The 21,775-nt window shown below is 40.2% G+C and overlaps 1 protein-coding gene across 6 annotated transcripts in view; it reads right to left on the bottom strand.

Annotated features, from left to right (window-relative positions):
- Window positions 1-21,775, bottom strand: part of LOC121673312 (interphotoreceptor matrix proteoglycan 2-like) — a 57,065-nt gene that overhangs the window by 6,476 nt on the left and 28,814 nt on the right. For 4 of the 6 annotated variants that reach the window (XR_006019175.1, XM_042046515.1, XM_042046516.1 and 1 more), the window contains 11 exons: window positions 17,494-17,540; window positions 16,943-17,034; window positions 14,259-14,420; window positions 13,157-13,215; window positions 11,809-11,826; window positions 9,581-9,825; window positions 8,857-8,939; window positions 4,982-5,294; window positions 2,849-4,503; window positions 1,737-1,956; window positions 325-535 (listed from right to left, as the gene is read on the bottom strand). Coding sequence is in view for 5 of the 6 variants with exons in the window: in XM_042046515.1 (XP_041902449.1) it covers window positions 325-535; window positions 1,737-1,956; window positions 2,849-4,503; window positions 4,982-5,294; window positions 8,857-8,939; window positions 9,581-9,825; window positions 11,809-11,826; window positions 13,157-13,215; window positions 14,259-14,420; window positions 16,943-17,034; window positions 17,494-17,540 (3,105 nt within the window). In the remaining variant the exon portion in view is untranslated. The remainder of the gene's footprint in view (window positions 1-324; window positions 536-1,736; window positions 1,957-2,848; window positions 4,504-4,981; window positions 5,295-8,856; window positions 8,940-9,580; window positions 9,826-11,808; window positions 11,827-13,156; window positions 13,216-14,258; window positions 14,421-16,942; window positions 17,035-17,493; window positions 17,541-21,775) is intronic. The other 2 variants (XM_042046519.1, XM_042046517.1) reach the window with 2 other exon arrangements.

Raw genomic sequence — 21,775 nt, 5'->3', positions numbered from 1 at the left:
TGCTACTTGAGAAAACCTCTGGAGATAAATTCTGTCCCCAAAGGTCAATAAAAGTGATTTGAACAACTGGCTGTGTTTCATTACAACCATTATTCCTAATTAGTTTTATTTTCTGATGTTTCTATTCTACTAATTTGTTACAGTCTCATTGATGATATACTGGGACTTGCATTGAGCAGCAGAACATGAATGATAATCACAGTCTACTCATTTGTTGCACAATATTATACAGAAGTTTAGACAAATCTTATAGAATGCTACAACAGAGGAGGCAATAGGAGTTTTCATCCAGGAAGCACAACTTCCAACAGCAGGGTGACCTACCTACAGATGGCCCCTTGCCCAGGGCTTATGTCACACTTGCCATCGTTCAGGCAGAAGTTTGGTTGCAGATCACAAATGCTGTTGCATGGCAGCCCATCAATGCTGAGGTAGCCAGGGTTGCAGACACACTCAGCTTCCCCACTCCAGCGATTTACTAAGCACTCAGAGAACTCATTGCAGGCCTGGAACTTGCACGGATCTGCTTGCTCACCTGACAATACACAGAGCAAAAACTATTAATGAAAGAGGAGAGCCTTAGCTGAGACAAGGTGCTGGCTGCCATCTTCTCTAATGTCTCTTGTTAATCCACAAAAATCCATTGTGCATCTTTCCTGAGAAACAAAAGGTTCTGCTAAGGTGAACAAGCACTAGCAAGTATTCCTCTGTCTGCACATGCCAGTGGCATGGCTAAGAACACCCAACAGGCAAAAAAGCAAGTATAAAGTGGTCTTTTTCATACTGGAACAGGCAGTACCTCATTTCCTCTGTCTGCTGAAACTCTATTTTACAAATGAGTAAACCACAGGTGATCTCCAGTATTTCTTACAGAAAATCTAGGCAGCATATGGGGATGGGCAGAGGATCATTGGGCACTCACCATCTGCTGTGAGGGGATTTGCCTTTTTGTCTGCAAGGAACACAAGCTTGTAGCATTCAAGATACCTCACTTGTATCAGGCTTAAGAGGCTGGCGTACAGCTAAACAACCAATTTCAGAACATTTTCCATGCTAATTAGACCATCTTTATAAGAGACCTATCCAAGAAGAACAGCTACCATATGCCAACAGGTCAGCACTCTTTATTTTTCTCTAACCTTAAAACAGAAAACTATGTCTGGGTTGCTTATATGGTTGCTTAAACTACTGGCTAACTTGGGCAGGGGAAAAAACTAAAACAACTTTCTCCCTGTATCAGAGGAATGAAGCAAGAAGGCCTGTCACTTTTTAGTGCAACCAAGACCTTACCCCAAGAATGAGGCAGCAACTGCTACCTATGCAGATGCCCACCAGGCAGGTAAACTGGCCACCACTTGTGGGGAAAAACCATGTGGAATAAGTTCAAACCATTAAAGTAAGTGCAGGAGAGATGGGCACCACTGTTCTCCCTGAGCCATCTGCTTCCTCACTTCCCAGGCCAAGTACAGGGGCATTATACACAGTATTCCATGAGTTAATTTGTCTCCATAAATCTATAAGGACCCCATACAGCTTTCTCTGTCTGGGTCACACTTTGATTTTCATCTCTTTTGTCCCAGGGCAGATTTTCATTTGTTTTCACTCTATGAAATGCTGTCTAAAGCCCAGCCTGTGAAAAGCAGTAGGCAGCCTCTGAGCTGTTGGGATCCTTAGTACCTAATACAGAAATTTTGCTAGATCTCTTGTTTTAAGCTGCAATTCCCTGCTGTCCTTACCTGATTCCACATCCAGGGAGTATTTATCAATGGCCAGGTTCATGGTGTGATATGCAGTGTTGCAGAAATCTTCCAGGATCATGTACACAGCGTTGGTGACATTCCGAGGCACAGGTTTGGCAAATTTCATTCGACTGTTCACCACAATGCTGCCATTTCTGAAGTTCAGGATTTCCAGATTCTGGAATCCCGTCAGATTTGACTGAAGGTAGGGCACCAGCTGCAACACAGGGGATGTGACAGAAAAGCTGAATCTTTGAGTGTCTCTCTACTCAAGCCAGTTGCACTGCTACTACACCAGACAATGGGAGTCTGAATGATTTTATCCAAATCCTGCATCAAGGGCATTAATCCTTACCCAGCTGAGGTCTGTGCTGGCAGCCTGCCAGGAGCCTGAATACTTAAGAGTATATCAATTTGCAAGGACTTCTAAAAATCTACAATTCAGAAATACAGTTCTCAGGACATACGTCATGCTCGCCCTTGATCTAAGTACCATGAATACTTGGCATTTCACAGGATTTTTCTTTCAAGCATGTCCCCCTTCCCTCTCTCTGCTTTGCTCCCTTCATCTCTCACAACAGAATGTTTGTTTCAGTCAGAAGAGGGGAATTTCCCAGTTAAAATTTGGCAGTCGGTGCTGTGTAATTGTTGTGAGGCTTTCCTAGTCATCAGCCAGGTTGGGAGCAGCTTAATTCCCTGAGCTACCTCTTACTTAGGACAGGTGGAATGTGTTGTAGAAAAGCTACCTGCTCACAGCCCCAGATTTTTTTTGCATCTTTCTCCCTATAAACTAAATACAGAGCACTCTGGAAGCAAGTAGGGGGAGTGTGGTAGTGACTTCAGCTACACTGCTATATTTATTGGCACCAGCAGGGCAGCTGGTCCATGGTGCTAAGGAGTTCTGCCTTAGGGAGACTATTGACTGAATAAAAGATGAACAGCATGCCACCACCCATTTCCAGACAGAATTTTCCCCACAGAGGGACACAAATCTGATGTGTAAACACTAGTTTTGAATTGCCCTCTGCGAAAGAGAGATGACTAAATATAATTTACCAACAGTTTTTGTCTATCTGGTAGTGGACATTTAGCATAGAAGTGACTCTTACCAGTTCCAAGAATCGCTGCTCCAAGGCTTTGTATTCAGGGGAGTTTTTATTAAACAGGTCCTCTGAAAACATCATGTTGGTAACGCGAAGACTGAAGAACACAACTAGAGCTCGGGACGGCACTGTGCTACTATAGTGAGTTTCATGTGTGGCCCAAGCCACGCTGGCCATCTCTGTGGACTGGACACGAGTTGTTAGCTCCATGTGACTTTCCGTCATTCTCCTTCCCTCCTCAGTCCTCCCAGGAGAAAAGTGGACAGTGCTAACACCATCCAGGTCTACTGAAACATCCAGGACTCTTGTTGCTTCATCTCCCAGCTTTGTTGAGGTAGCCACAGACAATGATGGCGAGGATGCCACAGGAGGGAGATGGGATGGAAGCTCAACGGTGCTTGTTGTTACACTCACTGTTTGATAATCCATAACAGTGCTGAAGCTCATGGAAACGTGCGTGTCATGGTCTGTACCATCCTGCACAGCAAAGCCCTCTAGGACAGTGGTGTGACCTGTTACAGAAGGAACTTCAGCTGAACCTTGAGTAACAGCTGGCATTGCTGGTTGCACTGTCTGATCTAAGGAGGTCTCAAGTGCCCTGTCAGTAGGCCAAAAATCAGCTGGTTCCTTCACTGCTGATCCAGGAGTATCTTGGTCTGCCAGCGATGAATCTAGGGCTTGCTGCTCTTCTGTGGAAGCATCAGGCTTTACCATGGAAGGACCTGCAGTCAGAATAGTTCCTGAAGAGGTTGTGTCCAAGTGTCCTATCGTAGCAGCTTCCATTACATCCGGTTGCTTCACTGTGAATTGTTCTTCTGCCATTGCCCTGTCTTCACTTTGGTGTTCAACTACATCAGAGATTATGTTCTGACCTACACTAAACTCCTCAGGTTGCTCCATACTGACAGTCCCTGTGGATATAACGAGACTATCTTCCACAGACAGATCTGTATATGGTGGTGAGACAGGGGCCTCTCCAGCTGGCATGACAAAAGAAGAGTCATACATGCCCAGGGTTTCTGTCTGTGTAGATGGTTCCACAGACGATGGCTCTTCTGTCTGTAACAGAGGTACTTGCAGAGTTGTAGTCTCTGGAAAGACAAATATTTCAGATTCATCAAGGAAATCTTTTATATCGACTATCCCTTCATTCTCATCTTTGGAAAGATCATAATCTAATTTATTCCCAGAGTTAAGAATATAGTCTAAAATCATGCCTTCAGGAATATCCTCAGTTTTGATTAACAAAGAGTCATTGTCATCTTCAAGCCAGCTATCAGGACCAGGGTAGAAAACTGGTTCCAAGGTTGCTTCTTCCCAAGGCCAGATACTTGATTCCATTTCTTTTCCTGAACCATCAAAAGCTGAACCAGACCCATCATCATATATAACTCTATCTCCAAGAAATATATCAGTTTCGTCTTCCATAGGGGGCACTTCTAAGGGAAAAGGAATTTCTTCCACAGAGTCTGCACTGTCACTGCCCTCAGGACTACCTTGGATTACTTCTTCCTTCTCTTTAATATCAGTCTCTACAACTGATGAAGAGGCCACTGTTGGTGCAGAAAGCAGAGGAACTACATAGTCATCGGTAGATGGAGATTCTTCAGGCACAAGGTGAGAAGGACTTAAAGGCAAAAGTTCTTCAGATAATCCAGTATCTTCAAACATTAAAAATAAAAATAAATTTACAATTAGATCTTGGTGATGATAAAAAGGGTCAAATTTCACTAATTTTATTTTTTGTAGATCTGTATTCCACATTTTCCATAATATATCCTGGCCTTTGTATGCCAAAGGATTCCTTTGTATCATAAGGATCCCTGTTAACCTCTCCTACTTTCCATTCAGATATTTTATGGGCCAAGTCAAGACACACAAAATTACTTCTTTGCTATTTAACAAGTGCCACGCATGTTTCATTTCCAGAAGAGATAAACAGGCATTATCAGCTATTACAAGCATTTAACCTTGGTATACAGTTCTTGGATACATGCACACACAAAAGGCAAAAACTGGCAGAGAAAGATACTCAATTTTTAGACCTTTCTAAAAACTCATTTTGGTGAACTATAATTTGGTGAGCATCAGGAAACACTGGTAGCCAAATTTAAGCTTCAGTCAGTGGCATTAACTTACCTTCTGAAGAACTGGGGGCTGAAAGCCATTCCTGAGAGTCCATAGAACCGTGCTCTAACACTGGTACAGTGACTAAACGAGAAGTCTCTAAATTCAGCCCATCAGGCAAAGCAGTGATGTCAGCCTCTGAGGAAAGTGGAGCTTCAGGTGCCAAACTGGCCTCATAGTCAATATTCTCTGGTCTTGGCTGGATTTCATTGTCACTAGACTGCTCACTGTCTGAGGTGGAGTCTGGTTTGGTGTAATCAAAGGGCAAAGCATTGCTGACAGTTGATTCATCTGCAGAAGGATGTTCAGCTAAAAAGGTGCTGTCCTGGAACATGAAGCCACTATTAATATTTCCACTATTACAGGGGAAATACTGATCATCTGCATTGGGCTGAACACACAGAAGGGGTTAACAGCAGGCAGTGGCCAAGTCTTGGACTACTGCCTCTGAGGGAGAGATGTACAGCAGCAGGATGAGTGGCAAATATAGACCCTTACTAATCCTGTGCAATATACATGTAAAATGCACATCCTTCTGACAAATGTCGTACCCAGTCATGTCCATCAAAAAGGGAAGGGAGACATTCAGATTGATTGGAGTGCAGCATCCCTTATGGTATTGAGAGATTTACCATCCAACAATATCCAACCCCATCTCCTTTCCTATGCTGAAAAAATGAATCTGTCCATCTCTAATTAAATCAAAGATAAATGTCTGCTTTCCTGAAGCATGATGAGGTTTTAACAGCTACTATTCATCAGCCACACAACCAATACAGTAATTCTAATATTTCAGTTACTATGATACATGAAACAGTATAGAAAGTGAACTTTGATGTATGCAAGCCCGGTCATCATTTATTGATATTTTTTAGTTTATGGGTATGAAAACCCAGGAGGATAACAAAGACCAGAATGTAATGAGGAGCACTTAGAACTTGGAATAATTTAGTCTCAAAGCCAAGATACCTGTGCAGGAAAAAAAAAAATCTATCAGCAGTAATGATGAACAGCAAAGCATATGCAGAATGAATTTGTGAATTATTTGAAATGTGAAAAAAATAATACTTTTTTTACATCTCCAATTTCCACACTGTTTACTTACTACTCCACATCCCAATCATTAGTTGGTTTCCAGTTAAAGTAGTCAGCATATTTCATCTTTGAGTATTAATCTCCTACTATCTGATGCGGTAGTTATATTGGAAAAAGTCAATAAAGATGTTATTTGGTCAAGGCTACAAAAGCAAGCTGATAGCCTAAAACTCAGGAATTAGTGCTTTGCATGGATACCTGCCCGCATATAAATGCTGTGCAGTACTGGGATATGGACCCAAAAACTTGTGGGGCATGAAAAACTGCCAAGCAATTTCAAGAAGTAGCAATTTACTAAGGACTAACAAACCGCTAATGGCGATGTGTAAACTTACGTGTGCAGTGGACGCAGGTTTCTGTAATATGTATTACAGTTCAAAACCACTCTAATCATTTCTGCAGCTCACCATTCCTGTCAAATCTCTTTCTATTGCTTGACCAGCAGGAATAACAGGAAGAATCCAAATACTTTTCAATTTGAAATTTTTCTCCTGGTTAAAATGTGGGTGAGTTAAATTTTCAGCTTAATTCCAACTGCATTTGAATGCTTTGGAAACAGGCCAGTTAAGGTATTTTCTTTTCTTCAATTACTTGTTTGCGTGTATTGATCACATTTAAAAATGCCAGTTGTTATGCCACCACAGTCTCATCAATTTTTTAAATTTATGTGGTAACAATGAGTTGAGAAGTATATATACCATAGAGACATGTACTCCAGCAATTTTATTTTTTGGCAAGACTAACCACTATAAATAAATCTGTAAAAAGAGTTACTGTAAAAATTAGAAATAAATTACACATATAAATTCCATAAAAAATTAATTAGGACCACCACCAACCGCTCCTCAATAAATTTATTTAATGTAAGCGTTTAGCTGCCAGGGATTGCACTTCATCATTTATTAGAATGTGGATAAATGTTCCTATGGCAACTAACATTATTGAAAGATTATTGTTACAGGGCAATATATTACATTAACAAGTTTAATATCATATTGGCAAGTTCGGGTTTTCACTGATGTGAAAGGCTTACAAATATGATAGATGGCTGTAAACACAGAACTCCCCTCCCTGATTTTCCATTTTTGGCTGCCAGAGAGGCATTGTATTCATCAAGCCAGAGCATTCTACCTGTTACAACTGAACATAAACAACAAGAGAATACAGATTTCAAAAACTAGACCTGATTTTTGGTTTTCTTTTAAAGAGAACTGCAGAACCCAAAGAAAATAATTAGTTGTACCATCTACTAGCAAATGGCTGGTGAAGTCATGAGAGTCTCACGTTGTATCATGATCTTGGTATGCTAAGACAAATCCAACTCATTCTCAAATCACCAAACTACAGCAAAATTCTTTTCCATAGGTAACAGTTCTACTTGAGAGTATCTACTTGAACCATAAAGGTTTGACATCTGTGGAAATAATTGATCAATTGTGTACTGTTTAAGCATATTTAGGATTTTCTTATATTTATGTGAAGCTACTTTCCAATTACAGCTACATTCTTATATTTATGTGAAGCTACAATCCAAATTACCTGTGTATTGCAGATTGTACACAGATGGTTTGGGGATATTCTTGATACTTTTTACATAATCAGAGTTTTTGAGTGAAGGCATAGAAGCCTTTATTCATATTCCATTATTAGAAAAATATAACTTCCACCACTTTTTCTCGTAACATTCCCAAAAACTGGTTTAAAATTTATTATTGCGAAGCTACCACTACTCTAAAATACCTTCCTGCCTGCACATCTGTCAGAGTATAGAACGGCAAAATTCTTTGTCTTACTAAAATAAACATCTACAACATTTTAGACTAGTTAGATGTCTCCAGTAAGATGTCTCCAGTAAAGAGAAAGCCCTTTTCTGAAAGTTAACTTAAATTCATGTTTATCTACACGTGGCAAATCCACATGAATTTGTATTTTAGACATCAATGAGTAGTTTTTAAAACTCAGGGAAAACTGGCATGAAATTAAGGACATTATACATACATCCATTCTAACAATATTTGAATTCTGTGAAAACAAATTTTGCTTACATAAAAATTTCAGAAGTTGGCTGAAATTAAATGTGTCTGTGTTCATAACATTGTCTCATAATGGACTGAGGGAGAACCTACCATCCAGCACAGGTGGCCCTGGATGTTATGGCATGGTCTGAGCTCATCTCTTTGTGAAAGTATAATCTGTGTTATGTAACAGAGTGGAGAGCAGAAACCAACTGCCCAGACAATGATTCAGTGCTCGGAAGATCTCACTGTTGGCAGAGCTGACTGACTTGATCTCAGCATCGCTGGCACCTAACTCAGTATCTCTGCTTGAAGTCCCTTTGCATTGTACAGACATGGTCAGGGACACCAAGTCTCCTGTCCAATACCCTGGATTATTCCGGAGGTATTCAGAGGAGACAATTACAATTTCAAGAGACAAGAAAAGAAACCAGTGCCTGTTATTTTCCCCTGCTGGTATTAGGAGGATGGACATCATTTTAAAACCAAATTGAGAACTTTCTGTGAAAGAAATACAGTAGCAAAAGGAGTTTATGAAACTTAGCATTTTATCTCTTCTAGCAGCCAGGTTTAGGGTTTACATCTAGTTCTTCTTTGCAAAGAAATGGAAGGAAGAATCACATCTTTAAAGCAGTTTACAATCAAAACAAGATGATCACAGAAGACTGTTGGGCAACAGACACCAAAATTGTCACATGTGAGATTTCCCCAGTTTTTACTCCAATGTAAAGTACGCCTTCATTAGTACTTATTCTGCACGAACAGCAGCATACTCACATCAAACTCCGGGCGCGCCAGCACAACTGGATTCTCAGTAATCCAGGACGGGACTTCTGATGTGGGATGCAGTATTTCTTTCACTGTGGAAATATAAACACTTGGAATCTAAAGGCTGCAGTAGCAGTGTGAGGAAGCTGTGTTGGAAGACTGAGTGAAAAACCCTCTCTGATTTCAGTTTTGTGAGTAAAATGTTTTCAAAAAGTTTACCAGAGAGATTTTGTTTCTGGAAACGGCTCCAAGTCACTGCCAGGAAGTGGAGGGGAAAGATGAGAACAAAGGGGTGACAGCACTCTTTCGTCACCTCTAGTGGGATCATTGAATATTCAACAATAGCCTGGGTATTTCCTTTGTGCTGCCTAAGGTAAACACAGACCTACTAAGCTGAAGGTCACCCTGATGCAACATGCACCATGTGAACCACATTTCCTCCTTTAATTCCTATTAACTTTTGGAAGTATTACTGAAACTGCACACCACAAACCTCCTATCAAAACAAAAATTAAAAAAAAAAAAGGTGTGTGGGGGGGTCTAGGCTAATGGTTCAAGAATGGGATGCTACTGCTAATGACTTGGCCTAGTTAAGATCAGAGCAAAACAGGCTATAACAGAGTTGATTTTGTTCTGTTTAATTTTTCAGAAGATAGCTGAATAGTTCACTCATCTGAGATTTATTTTATAAGTCAGATGTGTGGCACACCAATGGATCATAATTAATACCCACCGTTAGTAAGCTGGAGAGATTTCGGGTCTAAAATCATGGAAGCATTTTCAAGCAGAGCATTCTTCTGGAGGATCTCAGCAATATAATCTTGGAAATCACTGATGGTGTACACAACTGTTGGATTATCCTCTATGCCCATAAAGGAGTTGTCCTCCACCTTGTTTGAATGAAGGTTAATGAGGTCCCAGGTGGCATTGCTCATAGCTTTTCCATCAAATGTGACAGCATAGTGAACTTCCACCCCACTTCAGTTGTACAAAGAGAAGGAACACAAATGAGAAATGCCAGGTTTTCCAAAGCAAGCAAACAATATTTTTTCACAAGAACCCATGTCAATACCCTTTTTAGTATAAAAATACAAAGAAAATAAAAAGGAGTCTAAATAAAAACTACTTCATTCTTTTCACAAAATTCTCAAGGGAAATGCTACCAAAAACTGACATCTGGTCTGGTCGCAGTCCTGTATTTCTGCTAGTGAATGGCAGACAGACCACAAGCAGACCAAAACACTGGCTGTCTGCAAGCATTATTAGTGGGTCCACCAGCATGCAGTGGCAAGAGTGAGGATTTTAAGGTCATGCCAATAGTAGGAACAGCTCTGAGGTATGAAAATAGCCAGGAAAAACAGGCTGTATATAGTAGCAATCTATAGTAGCAAGTGAGAGTCCTAATCTCTGTCACTGTGCAGTGTTAGCCTGCTTGAAAGAATGTTTTTAATAACAATAAAATAGTATTTAATTCTTCTTATAATTGGGAACATTTATATAGACTCATTTGATCATTTATTCTATAGCTCAATTTTGGATCTGTGTACAGTTTAGGAGTTTTTTCATATTAACTCTCCTCCATTTTCTTAATTTTCTTCTCTTGAATGCATCTGGATGTCCTTTTCCACATGACAGCTTAGGCACCAATCAGATTTACCATACACTGGGCATAAGCACAAGGGAACTTCAGAAGATATAATGCATTTTGGCTGTACACAGAACACAGCAAGAAAATTAAGTAACCCATGAATTGTTAGAAAAATGTGCTCTGAATACAGGTTTTCCTCATTCCACAGAGCTGGGTTAGATTTCTGAAACAATGGCTCTATTCAGAGAAGTCTTTAAAGCCCCAGTGCCAGATACAACAGAGACAATCTGCAAACACACTGACTAAACCCAGGAGCATGAGGTTTTGCTGCTGGCTCTATCACTGACATGAGCCCACCATAGGCTCACCATGGGCACTGACTGGCAGCAGAGGAAATTAAAAAGGACAGCAGTAGTGAAAAGGTGCAGGAAAGGTAGAACAGAATATGCTCCTCAAACATAACATTTAGATTTAATACAACTGTGCTGTCATTCATAATTCCTAACAAATAACTACAACACCATCCTCTTTCTGGAAAGGGCTAAACATCTGGTGCCTGGAACATAGCTCTTGTGAACAGTGGCATGCATCTTAGCCTGCAGAAGTGCCCAGTAGTAGGGGATGCCTTTAAGTCACTATAGTTTGTGAAGAGATTTGTGTTATCTAACCTTTCTTAAAAAGTTAGAATTCTCATTCTTTTCATACTTGTTCACAGAAACTGGTTATGCCTGTGCTGAGATACACACGAAACAAATTAATACATTCAGTGAGGTAAGGCTGCAGTTCTTTTTGTGTCTTGTGAAATTCTTAACACACTAAAGAAGGAAAATTCTGGATTCTTAACTTGCATATGTCTGATGAAAAACAAGTCCAGACTGATCCCATGTTCTGCTAAAGAACATTAAAGTTCTGCTCAGATCTGCAGCACCTCTGGCCTTGAAGCAAAGCCAACAGCCTTTGCTGGAGAACTGTGGGTTTCTTATCTACTTCAATTTCAGTAATGATAATAGTCCCGTTTCTATTCAAGACTTTGCTGCAAAGTATGAAGACTTTGAGTCATTGTTAAGCAATTTTGTTTTCTTCACGAAAGAGACTCTTATACAAAAGTTACCCCAGTAGCTGACTTGTGTTTACGATGATTTTTCCTGAGGGTTTTTTTATTATTAGGACTTAAATAAACAAGTTATGTTTATCCTTAATGAAACCAGATCAGTTGCTTGCAGTTTCTGGTAGAACCCTCTCTCATAATATTTATGTTAGATAACTATCATGCTCTGAAGCCAAAACTACAAATCCCAGAAAACTATGTCCTCCAGCTAAACATGTTCTTCCTATCTGTATTATGACAATATCTATAAAAAAGTTGTCTTTACCTGTCTTCCTCTGAAGGGCTGAATACAAAAACAAAACAGAACAGCAAAACCTGTTAAATCAATATCATAGTTTCCTTTAAGTCTTAAAGCTTTAACAAGTTTTCTTTGGTGTTCTACAGGGCACACCCATTTGAAAACACCTACAGCAAAATCCTTTTAAGTTGCATAGTTACTCATAGCTATTCTGCTACATAACAAGTTGTTCTGCTTTTACTGAACTATTGCCTATTGATCCCAAGGAATCAGCAGAGCAGAGCCATCTCAGATTATTGTAAATAATGCAGTTAAGTTGCTGTCAGTACCAAGAAGATCAAGGCTCACTTATTTGACCTAAAGGTTTGACTTACAACCAATGGGTTTTGTCATGCACAGCAGAGCACAGAGCTCCAGTACTTTGCTAGAAATATCAGCCCTTTATTTTTCTTCTCAAATGAACCAAGTGCTTGCAAACATATTAGACTGCAGATACCAAGATGGAAGGTTTTGCTACCTTCCAGGCTGAAAGCTGGACATAGTCTAGGGCTCCAACCACAACACCTTTCTCACTATGGCTGCTTTGTTACTGTGTGTACTCTAGCTAAAATACCCCAGGCAATAAATACAGCTTACAGTCTCAAAGAAAACGCAATCTAGATTAACTTATGAACACACTCATTAGATTCTGAGAGTTATATCCAGTCCATTCAAGAAAAATCACAATTTGTGAGCCCTGTGCTGCAAAACTCAGACATCTTATGTTTGATGCATTAACTTAAATTAAATGCCACTCTGAAGCACAAATGGATTTGAGGAAATCAGGTATTTAAAATTTATTTATAGGAATATAGAGAGTTAAAACATTCCATATCATTTATCAAACTATCTCCCACCTTTGTTTTGATCCAAGAGAGAAACCTTATGTATCCTAAACACTAACCTTTAGAGTCATGCCAAATTAACATTAAGAATTTGAAAAAGAAATTTAAATACACCACACTTTTTCCAAAAAGGTTTCTGTGTCCTTCCTTGTTTAACACTTGGATATATTAGAAGAAGTATCAGATACAAATATATCTTTTTGTTTTAGCATAGAATCTTGAATAAGAATGCCTTGTCTTAAAATCACAGCAAACATTTCATGTCAGATCCTCTGGCAAATGCCAGAAGAAAAAAAAAATTGCATTTACATATAGTTCTGTATTTCTATTTCAGCTGCATATATAGAGGTAGCAAATATGAAAGCACTTGGTTAATACATCCTAGGAACTCCCACACACATGCCTGACATTCTGCTAAGCATCGTGTCAGCTCATTGCACCACCATGCACGATCGTGTTCAATCACCACATATGCATCAGTATCTTTTTACCTGTAATCCAGGATATGGATGTTTTTGTATCCAGGTAGTCCTTCAAACACGCTTTTAATCTATTTTGAGGGAAAGCCAAAAAATTAACACAGATTCCATTCACTTCTTCTCATGTGGTGAAAAATCAGGAAGTGTTTTTAGCATTTTCCAAAAATATATCTGAGCTGCTATATCTAATAGGCAAAAAACAGTTAAATATTCTCTTTCTTTATGGAAGAGTAGTTTTGGTGGCATTGTTTCATTATTAGAAAAAGGGAAAATAAGAAGTCAGAAGAACATCCAGTGTTCCCCAAGAACTGTATAGACACATTCCAAGGGGAGAAATGGAAAGAGACTGCCAAGATAATTAACTGTGCTATAGGAGACAAAACCAAGATAGAGAATACTTAAAGTACATGCTGGTTTAGAGGGTTTTTTAGCTCCCAAAGATCCTTGCCAGTTGGTGATTATTTTTTACTCTGTAAATTCTTGTTTCCCTCCGCCATCTCCTTATTTTTAAACTCTGGTGAGACTTTATCACAGTGCTGCCGACTTTTTTTTCCAAGAGCTTCTTTATTCAGAGAAAACCAGGCAAGGGATCAAAGGAGTGGAACATCCATGTGCCAGGTGGACTTTGTCCCATCTTATATTTTTTATACACACGCATACCATGGCATTGCTATTTGGCCACACAACTAGGAAAACTAAGTTGTCTAGCCTACGCTAGCAACTTGTGACAGTTGTGGTGATGCTTTTTGGCTGCAGTGAAGAGTACATCTCTTTCCCATCTGGCCCAGGATCTGGCACGGGGTTAGCTCCAGTAAAAAGGATTCAGAGATCCCCAACTAAATGGGACTAAGAAGGAGGCAAAGCTAGAGAAAAGATAAGCCTCATGATAAGCAACCATATGACAACTTAGATGCCTCTCCAGAGAGAAAAGGAAGACATACACCCTGCCCCCAAAAGATGATGGTAATATAATTACCACCATTATAGAAAAAATAAAAAACACATATTGGAAACAATAGGGAGACAAAAATCAGCCCTGGCACAGATGCTTCTTGCTACTATTGCTTTGCAGAGCCAGCAAAAGGAAAAAAGAAAGTTAAGGGAAGGGAATCACCTGAGAAATGAATCGTTGAGACAGCAGTTGATACTCAGCAGCAGATGGATCCTTCAGCTCCTCACTGTACTGTTCACCAACAATCAAAATGTTGAACTCAATCATCTGCTCTGTTACGGGTCTGACTAGCTTTTCGTCCTGCTTCTTTATCTCATTATTGATCTGGAAAGGAAGGAAGAAGGGAGAGAAGAGATACACTTATGAATGACACTTGAACACTGCAGTCCAAAGCACAGCGTGTTCACTGGAGACATCAGCACACCTGTTTGCCTTGCACTATAATGGAGTGCTTGTGAAACCTCAGGGACAGAGGCAGCAACTAATAAGGCAATCTACTAAACAAGAACATTTCTTGAGAATTCTCATATTGAAGATAATTCTGTTTTCTATTTGGACATCTTCAGTGTAAGTCCATCTAGTTGACCTCAGGTACAAACAGAAATACAGTTGTGTGGGATGTTCATGAAGCAATTTAAAGTGCAGCCATGGATACCCAAACATCTCACTTGAGCCCAGTCAACCAAGGTTGATTTACCCAAAATTCACACAATTTATCACATTACTCCTACTTACTATTCCAGCAGGAAGACAAGCTACCTTTGCCAAGTTCTACATTTGGAAGAACATCCTGCGTTGTTCAGCCTCAGGAGGTGAAGAATCCCCCCAGATACACAATGGGCATTGGGAAACTGCAAGGAGCTCTGCTGAGCTAAAGCAGTGGGCTTCAACTGTTGTGTCTACAGCTGCCCAAAAAGCCCCAGAGCAGTGGCTGTGCAGTGCATCAGGGATGCATGTAGCAATCATGCACACTGCCACAGGCAGCAGTGAATACCAAGTTTTAATCTGATTTGAATGTCTGCATGCTTTCTGCTTACTTCCCTAGCAGTTTTAAAACAGCATACAATTCCTTGTGGTATACTGAAAGACATCAGAGAAAAAAAAAAACAGAGCTTTGTCTGGGAGAGAAGGGAAGGCTGGCTTGTTAACTTTAGCCAAATGTCTTTTGCTAGAGGTTTTCCCTTTGACTATTTACATACATAGTTGTTGCCTTTTTCCTGTTAAAAAGGAGAAAGAGCCAGCAAAACAGAACTTTTCATCAAAACTGCAGCCTAAGTTATGAATCATGCAGGAAATGGAAAAACTTTCTCCAGAAAGTTTACCTGCCATCAGTGAGCAATTTCTACATAGTTCAGGAACCCTCTAAAATTTGCTAGTTAAATTCTCTTTCTGGCCCCTCACATCTCTTTTTCGCTGGTTAACTCTGTCCAAAGACCATAAGGACTGGCACATCACTTAAGGTTAGTTAGCATTTGAGAGATACACACAGCAGGCATATATATATAGTGCTACCATATGGCTGTTTGCAACACTATGTAGTTTAAATCATTTGTAAGCCCTCCAAAACCTGGCACAATCAACATATAAAGCGCAGAAGATGAGCTTTGCTCACTCTTGGCTTTGTAATCAGCAATGCCTTTTGGCTGCTGAGAACAGTGAGGTGGGATGTAACTGTGCAGAGTGAAAACGCTGTAGCAGCAGCAATCTAATTCTGGTTCCTTTCCAATTTACCAAGTGGCCCTATTCTCTGCTCCAGTAGAAATATTCCAGGCAGTTCTGTTTCAAAAAAAGAATAATGCTGTTCTTGGGACCAAACCACAAGTGTTCTTGTTGCATAATATAAGGCCAGACCCTGCACTTGAGTCAGAAGCTGTCTGTTTCATATTCTGTATTTATTCCAGCATCAGAGCTCCAGTCAGCACTTACAGCTCTAGGAGAAAGTACAGTTTGGATCAGCTTTGTTTCATGGCCACACTAGGTTCTTGAACAATAGGGCCCAGTTAAACCCAGTACAATAAATCAGCTGTTATATGCAGCATGCAAATATGCAAATTTGTGAACTTCTCCATTACCCATTGAGAGTTTCATTTTTATAAGAAAAAAAAAGCCAGCTGATTTATACCACTGGCTTGCAAAATTTTCTTCAGTCGTGTTGGCCCATGAATACTGCAGTTGGACTCTAGAGTGTGGGATTTAAATTTATCCAGAGGACCTGTTTCCTAGAAGGAAATACTTCCCTGGAACCTATGTGGTGGTCAGCTCACTTCTATGGAGATATTTTAAGTATGGGGTCTAGATTTCCCAGTGTTGTGAGCTTTGGTTAAATATCACAGAAAGGGTGGCCTGTAAGATGATAAATAGAAGTTTGCCTATATCAACAGAGAAAAGGAGCAGAGAATCCGTCTTCAAGGCTGTCCAGGCCACCTCTCTGCTGTCCTACACAGTTGTACCACTCAGACCCTTGAAACACTACTACAGCAACCTAAGGTATAACGTGCTTCCATAGGAATAAGAGTGTTCCACATTCTTCTTGGAGCTTTCAGAACCACCATGCATTCCCTTTCTCATCCTACGGCACTAGCAAAATCCTCATCTGATAGCTCAACTGATCTGTTATCTCCGGCTGCTGGGGAAGAGGCATTTCAAAGCCTCTCCAAATGAAAAAATATCTCCTCAGGAAAATATTTTAAAACTAGAAGTTCACGCCCTGATTTTATGAAATTCAGGTTTGTGTTAACACACTATGTTAATGACACCTTTAATTGCTAGAAATATGTAAGTGACCATAAATATCATCATGTAGGGAAGGCAACAGAATGCTGAACCAAATGAAAAAAACCACTCACAGTAGGGACTACATTGTCAAGCTCATGGATGGTATCACCTGCAGGAGTCTCAACGGAGATCTCATGAGGGGGAGGAACATTGGCAGCTGCATCTGAAAGAGAAAAGTATTATTTTGTTTGGGTTTTTTTTTTCTATATACCCATGGTCATGTAGATACACACAGAAGCAGTTCAGCAAGCATAAACCAATAGTAAAATTTGATTCCTATTCCCATCATCGCAACAGCAACAGCAGAGAAGACACCTTAAGAGCCTGAGGAAAAGTATCAAATACATTAATCAATATAAAATTATAACATTCTGCCTAAGCAGATGTATTTTTGGAAACATGAACTTAAGTGCAATAAAAAGGGCACAGAACTAATTTTTCAAGTAGGATTTTCACGATTCATAAAATAACAAATTGTCAGCAGTTAACACGATCTCCAGATTACAAACAACATTACAGAGATGCAAAAATCCAGAGCTTTTTTCTGAAATCCAAACACATTCATTTCTCAATTTTCTGATAATTCAAAATCAGCCTTAACAGCAGTTAGATTAAAACTGACCTCTCAGTGTGGTGACGTCAGCATCCAAAGGTGGAATAGGAGTCCCACTAGATAAAAATAAAATCAGAAATTGAAGCTGGATGTGGTAAGATAAATGCAGTCATTTTTGCTATTTCCTTGATTCTGATGCTACACCAAGAAGCACATGTGCAAAAGAAATTTTTCATGGTACTATTTTGCTCATAACTTCATAAAAATTAGGCTTTTTTCAGTTATATTTTGCAACTTAGATTTTGGGTCACTTGCTCCATACAGCACATCATGTGCCTCTCTGGGTTGCTAACCCTCTTATATCCCAAATGACATGGAGTCCCACACTAAAATACATTTTGCCTTCTAGCAGTTCCGTAAAGAAAGCAAATGCAGAGAAATAAAACACAAAGAAAACTGGTAATACCCTATAAACCACTCAGTTTTTTACAAGACCCAGTGCACTAAAACACTGTAAATGCACCGAAATCACTGCAAGAAGATGGGTTCTTTTCAGCATTAATTTTATTCTGCTTGTTTGGAAATCTTCAAAACACATCAGTTTCAAAATCCAGTTATGGGATTCACACGCATATATAAACCAACTCTGGGTCAAATGCGAAAAACATTTCAGAAAAACAATCAGATGAAGACCATCAGCCTGAAGAAAAACTAGCAGTTTTGACACAACTCTTAAAATAAACCCAAGAGGCTTGGAATCCATTCTGTAAGCCTGGAGCAACTGTCAAGTTACCAAGAGTGGGAGACATGCTCTGACAGAAACGAATCTTTCCTGAATGAAGGAAAAATTATTTTTCTAGTTTGTAAGACTGGAAGTTTAAGTGCTGGAGAGAAACTGAACTTGAAAATTACTGAAGTTCATTGTATTGAGATATTCCTCTCACTTCTAAAGGATCTCCTTTTTTTATTGGTGGTCATACTTGTGCCACTAAGCACTCATTGCAGCAAGTCTTCACTCTAATATATGCAATGTCAGCCATGGTTCCTGGCCTTGCAAGGTTTGATTTTTGATTGACATACTCTATGTCTGGTTTTGCAGTCTATCCTCAAGCAAAACTCCACTCAAAGGTGATGGATATTTTGCCTCCCTCAGAGTGTAGAGTCAGTCTTTGTATCACTCCAAAAAAGGCTTCCTGCACCAGGAGACTACCAGATTCACAGCTACATACTACAGATACCAGAGCATCAGCATATGATCAAAGAGACCATAGTTTCACTGAGTTAATGTCTGAAACACTTTCTCCCTCTGCCCCTCACAGACACAAGACTTATGTGCCAATAAACAGACCTGAAGGCAAACCTGCTGAACTTTCTATTTAAGTCAAGGATTTTTTCACCCATCCTTTCCCAGGAGGCACAGTCTAATCCTCCATGTAACTATTAACTATACCAAAATGTAGTTCAGGGAATGTTAAACTGACAGGGTGAGATCTCCACAATAAATCTAAAATATAAACAAAAAATAAAAACCTCCACATGAACCAATCAGAAAGTACTTATTCAAGAGTTTAAACAGTATGTGGCAGGGCATATCACCCCTCTCGCACCACAGGTGGCCAGTGCAGATAGGAGAGACAACCCAGATGGGCAAGGCCCAGCAGGTATCATCTCCTGGTGCCAAAAGGTCTGCCAGCTTAACAGATGTGGGAAGAGATAAAAAAACACAGGTGACCAAAAGGCCTGTTCTACACTGTAAAAGTACTACAGATTGTCACAGAGGCAGAAGTCTCAGACTCCCTGGGAATGTGCGAGACTATTTCTTCCCGAAATTTGGATGCAACTTTGTGGTTACTTTTCTGGACATTGAGGGAAAGAATTTCGATGTGTGCTCCATCAGAAATTGGATGGTAAGAAACATTGGATCCTAAATTATAATATTTCTTTGCTAGCAGTAAAATTAATGGTACTTTTAACCCCGCGTGTATAATACTAGTTGTCCTCTTTTTGTCTTATTCCTGTGTAGTAATAGTCTGGTTTAAATCTTTAAATCTTGGTTAGTTTTGTGTCTATTAAATAAATAATTCATTCTATAATAGACTGAATCAACAATTATTAAAGAACTTGCAAATGAGAGTGGGTCTTGGGGTGTTGGCCAGCTCAAAAAAGCTACTGCCTGCCACCAGAGGCCTGGGCAAAAGGCAGGGACTTATTTAAACCCACAATCCATTCAATCCATTCATAACACAGTATGTTCATGAACTTTCTTGCACAAATAAAATCAATGAGCTCCATGCAAGCTTTGAAATGCAGTTGTGTCTGCTTCCATCTCATGGACACCAGTACCTGTTTTCAGCCAGCACAGTGCAAGATAATGCTCTGTCAATTCTTTGACAAACTCAGTAAATCTTGGAACCATTTCCAAGACTGGAAAATTTTACTTAAGAGTATGATTTAGACAAGATAGCCTCTCTTAAGGATATTTTCTTAAGAATGCTGGTCATGTTTTAGAGGGATTTCGTTTCCTTACTTGTTTATCATCCTAGAACTGCAATAAAAACTATTGCTTAATTATTAATTGGTCTGATGAAATAATATTTTCCAATTAAGTTCACCTAACTTCAAGATGTGTCTTTTACCAGTTTCAATAGGAAGTAGATTACATCTATACCAGAGTGTGACCAAATCACAGCATCAGTAAATAAAGCATTTTAGTGCATCATGTCTAATGTTCAGAACCAAGCATGACTCTACTTTTCAGGAGAGGTGAGTCAGTCTGGGATTTTATTTCTTAAAAACTGTTCAGTGTAAATAGGGTCAGAATAAAAGCCTCAACAAAAGCAAAGCGATCAACAGTAAAAACTCTGCTACAGGATTTTTAATGTCCTGTTCAGTTCAAACCTATTTATAGCCATTAGCTGACTCTCGTATCAACCCCCTTTTCTATCAAAGGGGACAATAAGAAACATGATTTGCTGTGGTAAGCTCTGATTCCAACCTGGGACTCGCAGGACTCCATCCAGCTGCCCACAGGTTGGTGCCCAGAATACTTTGAGGGGCCTCCAGGCACTCCTGACCTCCAGCTACTGCCCCACAAGGCACAGGTCACCCACGGATCCCACATCGTCCCTGCCAGCCTTCTACACACATGTGCTGCAACTGAGGGCATCTCAAAAGGACTAAAATTACTATCTGACCAACTGAGCACCCAGTTCTGAGCTGGGTTGGCCATGGCCAAGGGCCAAACACCCACCCAGCCACTCTCATTCCCTCTGTCTCCATGAAACAGGGGAGAAAATAAGACGAAAAGCTTCTGGGTTGAAATAAATCCAGGAAGATCTCTCTCCCCAATTACCTCCATGGGCAAATCAAACTTAGCTTAGGGAAAACTAATTTATTGCATATTTTAGTATGTTTGGGTAGTGAGAAGCAGACAAACATTAAAACACCGCTTACCCTTCACCTTTTCCCAGGCCCAACTTCATTCCTGACTCCTCTACCCAGGGCACGCTCTGCAGGGGCAGCAGCTCCTTCAGGAAAGGTCTGCCTGCTCCAGTCGGAGCCCTCCCTTGGCTGCAGGGAATACACGCTTTGCCACGGGGCGGTGCCTTTGGCCTTGGCATTCCCCATGCCACTGTTTCTCATGCTTTTTGTTCCCTCCTCCTCTCCCTGTGCCATGTTTTTGCCCTTTTTTACACAGGCTTTCCCTGAGCTGCCACTGCCACGAGTGTAGGGCTCAGCCCTGCTCGTCAAAGCCATCTGGAGGCACCTCAGGGCAGCCCCAGCACCACAGGGAGCCCCTGCTGCCACCACCTTGGGCACCCGCCCAAGGACAGCTGTGTTTGCCATTGTGTCCATGAGATCAGCTTTAACTAAGCTGCTTGAGTTTTTAAAGGAAAAATCCTCAAAGAAGACAAGAAAACCCAAACAAAATGCTGTGTTATAAATCACACTTTCAAAAGAGGAGTAGCTTGCAAATGGAAAGGCCTAATATCTTTCTCAGGTTCTACTTCTAGATCAGATAACTGGTTATAGACACATCAAAGTGAGGTTCTTCAAGTTGCAAAAGTCCCAGAGGACTTTCTGTGTCACTGAGTCCAAGAAATGACAGTTCTCCAACAGGGCACTTCTGTCACAAACGTCACCTTAGGCACGGGTTTAGCCACATGGTGACAACCACAGCCCAAGCCAGGCCTTGGGGCAGCTGTGACAGTGCTGAAAGGTGAGGTGAGAGTAAGGCCAGTGTCAAGTTGAGAGTTAAGGTTGTGGAGCAAACCCATCTCCTTAAGCAGCAACAGACCCCACTCTTTGCCAAGGCCAGGTAATATATTCTTACTGGCACTGAGGGGATTTT

The sequence above is a fragment of the Corvus kubaryi genome, unplaced genomic scaffold, assembly GCF_017639235.1.
Source record: "Corvus kubaryi isolate FWS band 111438036 unplaced genomic scaffold, C.kubaryi_AGA036_p1.0 65354, whole genome shotgun sequence".
NCBI lineage: Eukaryota > Metazoa > Chordata > Aves > Passeriformes > Corvidae > Corvus > Corvus kubaryi.
Note: the sequence above shows the minus strand (reverse complement) of the source record. Positions and strands in the feature narration are given on the sequence as shown.